Consider the following 8,082-nt stretch of genomic DNA (forward strand, 5'->3'; position numbering starts at 1 on the left):
ATTTAAATGTATAATATTTAAATGATATGAAAAAAAAATAGATAAATTGATATATGATATATTGTAAAAGTTAATATATAATATAGAAAAAATAAATTTTGATTATGTATTTTAAAAAATAAGATGAATGATCGTTAGATGTCCACTTCGCGACTCTGCTACAATCATTTACACGCCATTGCCGGCCTTTAAATTGTGTACCATACATACTGCAATTTATGGCACCATGAACAAGCTGCCTGTCATTTTATAAAGACCAACTTGCATGGTACTTATCTCATTTAATTTCTCAACAACTAGTTGTCCTGCGCTTAATGAAGTTGTGATATGATCTATACACAGTAATAAAATTGTGAGTGGTTGTCTTTTATTCCGTGTTTATCTGAAGATAATTCCTTTTATAATATATAATAATATTCGTATAATCTTTTTTCCATTACATTTTCTCAGGCCTTGATCCTGACAGTTCTATCAATTATATATAATTTTAGGAGCCAAAAGTAAAAATAAACAATAAAAAACATCGATGAAACTCTGATCATATCACATGCCCTTCTTAATCTTATGCTTTTATGTTGATCATTAACACATTTCAGGCTAATTACCTGTGTTCTTTTAGAAAGATAACAATTAAACTGCATCTCTAATCAGCTTATTCTACTATCAACTGAACCATTAAGAGTGAATGCAACAAATCTCACATGACTACTCATGTTTATATTATAGAGAAATTAAAAAATTCAATTTTAGATTCAATAAAAAAATTTATTTATTTTTATCCTTTAATTCTGCTGTTATGATGTATTTGTAAAATAACGTTGAATTTTTTTATTATTATTTGATTGATTGTGAACGAGTACATTGTTGGTTATTTACTTTAAGTCTTTAAATATACTTTTAATAATACACAAGAGGGAGACTACAAAAACTTACATATTTATATATTTATGTCAGTTGATCTCCAAAAAAAAGATTTGACACTATCCTTAGAGCATTGGTATTGGCTTCTTCAAATAACTTTTCATCTCTAAATTTAAATAACTTTATCAAAAATTGGCCCACATTGAATTAGCTAAAAACTTTTCATCTTAAATATTATCTACAGTAAATTCATACTTTTCTTCAAAGATAAAAAGTACTGTTCCACCTCAAAATGTATAATTTATTAATTTCGGCCCTCTCCCGCGTTCCTTTTCTCTTTCTTCTTCTCTTCTTCCCTCTTGCGCGTTTCTTCCTTCTCTTCTTCCTGGATTTCTCTCTCGCGTCTCTTCCCCGTTTTCTTCTTCTATTTTTTTTTTCTCTTCTTCTCTTCTTCCCTCTCCCGCGTCTCTTCCTTCTTTCTTGTCTTCTAGTTTTTTTTTTTTTCTCTTCTTCCCTCTTTCTCTTCTTTCCCATTTCTCTTCTCCCGCAACCATTCTCTCCCGCAACCATTCTCTCCCGCGACGGCACTCTCCAGCACGGCACCGCAACAGCGTTTCTCCACCACGACAAGCACACGGTAAGATTCTAAACCCTAACCTTGATTTTACTATTAATTTTTATTGTTTGGGTTTGATTTTGTTGATTTTGTTGATGTTGTTTGGGTTTGATTCGAAGCCCTAGCTGTGATTCTACTCTTGATTTTATTGTTTGGGTTTGATTTTGTTGATGTTTGGGTTTGATTTTGTACGTCTCGGGTAGTTTCTTCGGTCTCGCTTGTCTTTCATGATGGTGCGATTTGGCCGTGCTGCACTTCCTCTGTTTTCATGCCTGGTTTTTGTGTGTGTTTTATCGAATAATAATGTTCAACTTAGACGGCTCCTTGTCACTTTCATGTGTGTGTTTTATTCACTTTCATGCTGAAATTCCTTGTCACTTTCGTCACACTGTAATGGAAGGTGAGCTTGAATTAAGGGGCATTTTTCATTTTTCTGATTTGGGTCAAAGAAACCAGAACTGAACTTGATGTAGGAAGATATGTTGGGGCAAATTTAAATATATTATCATTGGACTATAATATATTGATCAGCACTGAACTGAACTGATTTGGGTCAAATAATCGATTGAATTATTTGGAGCTAAGGCTGAGCTTCTTGAATTCCCCTGATGTTGAGAACAATCCTACAGGCTAAGAAAGCTATAGACTCAAGTCAATACTTAGGAGAGGACTTTTAGTAAGTACTAGAAGCACACCAGAGTGTTTCGTTTGGAGAATTTTAAATCTTGGAGCTATGATGGAAATTATATGCAACTTTCTATCCTTAACGGACCATGTTCAGCAAGAACTATGTTCTTTCTAGATGCAGAAGTCTAGAGGGAAAAAAAATACAGAACACTTAGAGACTAGAAGATATCGAACTGTATCCTGGAAGCATAGTATCTGCAATTGTGAGAGAGTAGGCAAATCCTTAGGCGGAGAGAACCAATAAAAGAACTAGGATTTGAGGAGGCAGAACCCAAATATGTCAGCAAAAGAACTAGGATCACAAGTGTTGTAACTATAAAAGAACTAGGATAACATCTTTGAGTCATCTTTTCTGTTTTACCATCTTGTAATAACCATAAAAAATGTTAGAAAAATTAAACAAATTAGTACAATTGAAAGGCAAAGAACTAAAACTAATATATTGTTTAGTTATAAGATTATGGTGCCAATAAAACTAAAACAATTGAAAGGGCAGAAGCAATAGGGCAGAAGCAACCTCTCTGATTTGCAATGCAGACTAGAATCCTTAAATGGTATCAATATTGATCCTCTATGGCAGACAGTTTTAAAACTATGATTTAAAACTCATCCCACCTCACTGCAGTTTTAAAACTCTTCTCTGAAATGTCATGCTCCCACCTCACTGCATTTTTAAACCCATTACACTTGTTTCAACAGTTGCAACTATATTTTATTAGACTTCTCCTTTTCTTACATTTTACATATTTATATGTTCTTCCCATCTATATAAGCATATTAGTTGTGCGCTCAAAACTAATATATTGTTTAATTATAAGATTTAAACTCATCCCACCTCTCTGCATATACAGTCTATATATATATATATATATATATATATATATATATATATATATGAACTAAAAGTGAGTTCAAGACACCATGATGAGGTATTAGGAAGAGATTGGCACCATGCAGACTAGACATCTAGTAAATGGTATCAATATTTTATTAGGCTTCTCCCACCTCACTGCAGTTTTCCCATCTATATAAGCATATAGATTATGTGTTTTTTTGAAATCAAGTATTGTCTTTTAAGCAATTGTTTGATTGGACTTGCTTGCATGAGATTATGTGTGAATACTTGAGATTGTGATTGTTGTTCAGTAGCAGTGTTTATGAGTCTAGTCATAATTTGTTATAATTATACTTGAATCAAGGATGGACACCACATTTGATGAAGATCATTTCTTTACCACTCTATTGCAAAGTGGTGAACAAGGGAGATCCACAACCGTAATGGCTAGTAGCCATGATAATGTTGGACTCCAAGCAACACTATTGGAAGGTGAAAAAAGGCCACCTAGTAAGAAAACACAACGAGGTGTGTCTTTCACCATAGAGGAGGACAATCTCCTCGTGTCGGCTTGGCTCAATATTAGCATGGCAGAGTCGACTCCACTAGGAGACGACACGATAGATGACAACGTAGAGGTCATTTTTGAAAGGCCTCCAGGCAAGAAGGCTGAGAAAGAAAGGGAGAGAAAAAGGAAGGCTGCAGAATCTTACGATGCAGAATTTGTTGAGGCCTTAACTTGCATGACAAATGATAGAGCTGTTTTTATGTCTGAAAGAAGACAAGCGACTAGTAAATTGGATGTTGATAGGGCTCAATTACTAGTGGAGAAAAAAAGGAGAAATGATACGGAGAATAGGAAGATTGATATAGAGATAATGAAGATAGATCTTGCTGGCATGAATGGAATGCAACGAGAGTATTTCTTAAATATTCAAAAAGAGGTTTTTGAGAAATCAAGGAAGCGATTTTCATCTCCATCTCAATTTTCATCTTTTGAAGATGTGTAGCCTTTTGTTGGTGGGGAGTTTTGGGTTGTAGCCTATGCTATTTTGTGATTTTTTGTTATTTTGGATCACAAATATGGGTGTGATGTTCATTGTTTTATATGTTGGTTACCACCCTATTCATTACTCTTATTTTGCATTAGTTGGTGATGATGTTTGTAAGAATTGGCTTGGTTGCATTGAAGATCGATGTAATTATTTTGATAATATTGATATCGTGTGATTAAATTTTGTTTATTGGATTATGAAAATGAAAATGAATATAATTGTTAGAGATTATAGGAGGTTATGAAAATATAATTAATTAAAAAATAAAAATTAATTATAAAAATATAAAAATATAAAATAATAATATTTTATTATTATAGAGAGTGTTATAGCCAATCCAATGTAGACTTAATGTTTTGAATGGTTAGCTAAAAGTGAAAAAGTTACATATTTTTCAAAATTTGAAGAATAAAATAGCTAATTCAATGCCAATGCTCTTACATACCATCAAGATCAACACTGTTGGGGTGTTTGCTTGCTCCCAAAAAAAAAAAAAACACAAAAAAAAGGGGTTGGGCCTAACTCACCCTCTGGAGGCCTAACAAACAAAGTGTAATCCGCCCACTAGTCAAGATAAGGAGGGAGTCACAGGGCCAACACGGGAAAGAATTTGACATGGAGAGATGGGACCGTTTTTGTCCTTACAAAACCCTTCACATAGCGCAACAAAGATCTTTTGGCGGAACCAAAATCTAGTTTGGGGGGGGGGGGGGGGGGGTTAAGTTAAAAAAAAAAAAAAAATTGGGGGGTCAAATACTAATTTTTATATAGTCTACTTATAAAAACACATTCTAAAACTTAATTTTATCAAATTTTAAAAATTTTGGGGGGGGGGGGGGGGTTTAGGTAGTTCCGCCCCTAGATACGCCGTATTAAAAGATCAGATATGAAATGTGGACCGGAATCTCAACGAGAGCCCTTGCCCTTGACAGGGTGCACAGATGATGCCTACCTGACATTTAGGACACGACCTGAGAGAGTCATGCTACATGCCACATTAAAGACAAGTGAACAAACATTCCTGAGACAGCAGATGAGGGAGCCACCTCCGTAGGAGTATAACAACCAAATTTCATGTTAATTCACTCTTATACTCTCTTATATACAGAAAAAACTGTCTAAAAGGATAACCAAATAATTTAGGCATAGAAAACGTTTCATCAAATATCGAGTCCTCATTTTCTTTGCATTACAAGAAAATCGAACTTGGTATGATACACAGTTGTTAACATTATAGGGTTGTAAGACTATTAGTCCGAATTAGAAAAATCGACCAAACTAATTGTATATATATTTATATTTTAAATATTATATATATAATATTTTAAAATTCTTTTATATATAATATATTATGTTATATAGTAATTGTATAAATTAATTATGTAATTTTTATTTAAGAGATCACCATTGATCATATTATATATTAAAATTATTTAATATTTATTAACTATATATAAAATATTAAAGAGTTCTCTTAATTTTTATTTTATTAATTTAATTAATTTTTTATATTAATTTTTCTATCTCAGAGAGAGAGAATGTTGATAAAGCTAGTTAATCACAGACCGGACAGATTACACCTTAGTTAACAATTCTATTGCACTCTATGTCTCTATGTTAGACCCAACTTGATGAATTATATGTTTGGACACCGTTAGATGTCCATGATGTAGACGTCATTGCGGGTCTTCAACTTGCGTCATCAAATCATGACGTACACTGCTGGGAGTTTTTGTGTAGTTTTAAATTACTCTTTAAATTATTATTTTTTCGTTTTATTTGTGGTCAGAAACCTGCCGTGGAAAAAAAATATCAGATGCATTATGTTTTGAAAGCGATTACTATTTAATACTGAGGTGACTGGTTGGATACCATTGAAATCTGACAGATTGCAATTAAATTCTGGTTGATTTTAGGACAGACTAGCATGATTTCATATAAAAAATCATAGCAAAAAACTATTTTACCATTTCAAATGTATCCGCAATTTGACCGCTTATCAATTTTTTTTAAAGTAATTTTGAGTTTATTGAAATATTTTTTTATTTTTTTTAAATATTTAAATATATTAAAAAAATAAAATAAAAAAAATAAAAAAAACCAAAAAATGAAGAACGTTAAACTTAATCGGGCTACTTTACTGCTAAAGTAGTCTACAAGGGACGGTATCTCTTACAAAGACTTATTACTGAAGACCAATGGGGACATGCCCCCCACCCCCTCTCTCTATGCTCTCTCTCTCTTCCAAACCTTCCATATGCGTCACCTCTCCCCCTCCCCTCCCTCCCCCCCTCCCCCCATTTAAAATCTCCAACCCAAAATCACCTATCTCCTTCCCTCTCTCTTCGTCAGGATCTCAATATCTGGATAGTTCGCATCAAGGGAGAAGTGCTAACTCAAAGAATCCAAGCAGATACTTTAAAGGCTACATACAAACTGAGATTTTTTCTAACTTCTCAGCCCATTTGATGCTTAAAGACAGCAACATCCGAGCCTTTGACTTTTGTATTTAATTAAATTTTGGGTCCCATCACTAATATATGCATCTTTTGACTATAGATGCATTAAAAAACCATAAAAAAGAAAGAGGGGGGAAAAGAAACTCAAAAAAGAAGAAAAAAAAGAAAAGACTGCATTATAATTTTTTTCCAGCAAAATCGATGCTTAATGGATAATTTGCAAGTGAAGCAATAAAAGCTGTGCTGTCTACCCCTACTCATTGAAGCAATAAAAGCTCAAGGTCAAGGCCAAAAAAATACAAAAAACCAAATTTCTATAGGCGACAAACCATAAGGACAGTTCTTGGTAGAAGATGCCAGAGCTTTTGCATATTCATTCAGCAATGGAAGAAGAAGAGGAAAAGAAAAACAAGTCGAAATCCGAGCTCAAGTTCTTCTTTGTCATTCTCTAGGCACACACAATCAATCATGGACGTAAACGTGATGTTGGGCTAAGGATTTCAATTTTGATCTTGGACAGTGGGAGTAGACCATTTTACTTTTAGATTTTGGGTAAGGATTTTTTGAAGGAGAGGAAAAGAGAGAGATAGAAGGAGAAAGAGAGAGAGAGAAAGAGGGATTTCAACATATGGAAGGCTCGGGAGAGAGAGCAAAGAGAGAAGGGGTGGGGTATGTACAAAGGATCCCCTGCAGCTCAGAGAGGTCAGTGTCTTCATCAACCCCTTACGTGGTATGTTCCCATTGGTCTCCGATAATAAGCCATTGAAGGAGACATTGGCTGTAAGTTATTCTCGTTCTAGAAATTAATTTGGTATAAGAAAAAAAATTCTCACATTAAATTATATATTTTTTAATTAAATATTATTATTTATTTTTTTCTTAAAATTATTATTTTTATATATTTTACAATTAGTAGCCACTGGATATTCCTTTGAATGAGCATGATCAATCGGACAACCAATGACAAATCAGACATGAAAGAGAAGCCAATGACCAAAGAAATCGGTTGATTATTATGAAAATATATCAATCCAACACCGTCGAAGGTAATAAATGAATAAAATTAAGCTGTGTATTGACATGACTTCAGTTTACAACTTTTTTGAACACAAGAGGAAAAGGTGAAATCGGAAACCCCTGGAAATCAAAATCGGGAACTATCAAAGACAAACGCCCTGAAACGAAATCAGGAAATCTTTGAAGTCGTTGATCTCAGACTTGTTGATGAGCAACTAGCAAAGAGAAAGGCCTAGAAATTTTTTTGTTGCTGTCAGGATGTGGGGTTCTTTTGGATTTCCTTTCATTGGTAGAGAGAGAGACCAATGAGAAAGTGTAATTTTGAGAGAAAGAGTTTCTATTACTTGAGAGAAATAATTAGTAAAATAAGATTTAATGAGTGAATAGTACATCTTCAAATTTAGAGAATTATTGTTTATAGTTATGTAAATATTTAAAGATGCAAAATCTAATTTAGTCTAATTTAAGATCATATTATGTAAATATGTAGATACATATGTAGATGCATAATCTAATACTAGTGATTTGAGCCAAGTTAAACGAAAATACTTT

At 33.3% G+C, this 8,082-nt stretch overlaps 1 protein-coding gene across 1 annotated transcript; it reads left to right on the top strand.

The window, feature by feature from the left end:
- Positions 1-1,399: 1,399 nt before the first annotated feature.
- LOC118348409 lies at positions 1,400-7,766 on the top strand. Its single transcript, XM_035690011.1, has 3 exons — positions 1,400-1,498; positions 3,364-3,943; positions 7,629-7,766. The coding sequence occupies exons 2-3, from the start codon at positions 3,365-3,367 to the stop codon at positions 7,764-7,766; spliced, it is 717 nt and encodes a 238-aa protein (XP_035545904.1). The 5' UTR covers positions 1,400-1,498; position 3,364.
- Positions 7,767-8,082: the final 316 nt, after the last annotated feature.

This window comes from Juglans regia, chromosome 5 (genome assembly GCF_001411555.2).
Source record: "Juglans regia cultivar Chandler chromosome 5, Walnut 2.0, whole genome shotgun sequence".
Classification (NCBI taxonomy): domain Eukaryota; kingdom Viridiplantae; phylum Streptophyta; class Magnoliopsida; order Fagales; family Juglandaceae; genus Juglans; species Juglans regia.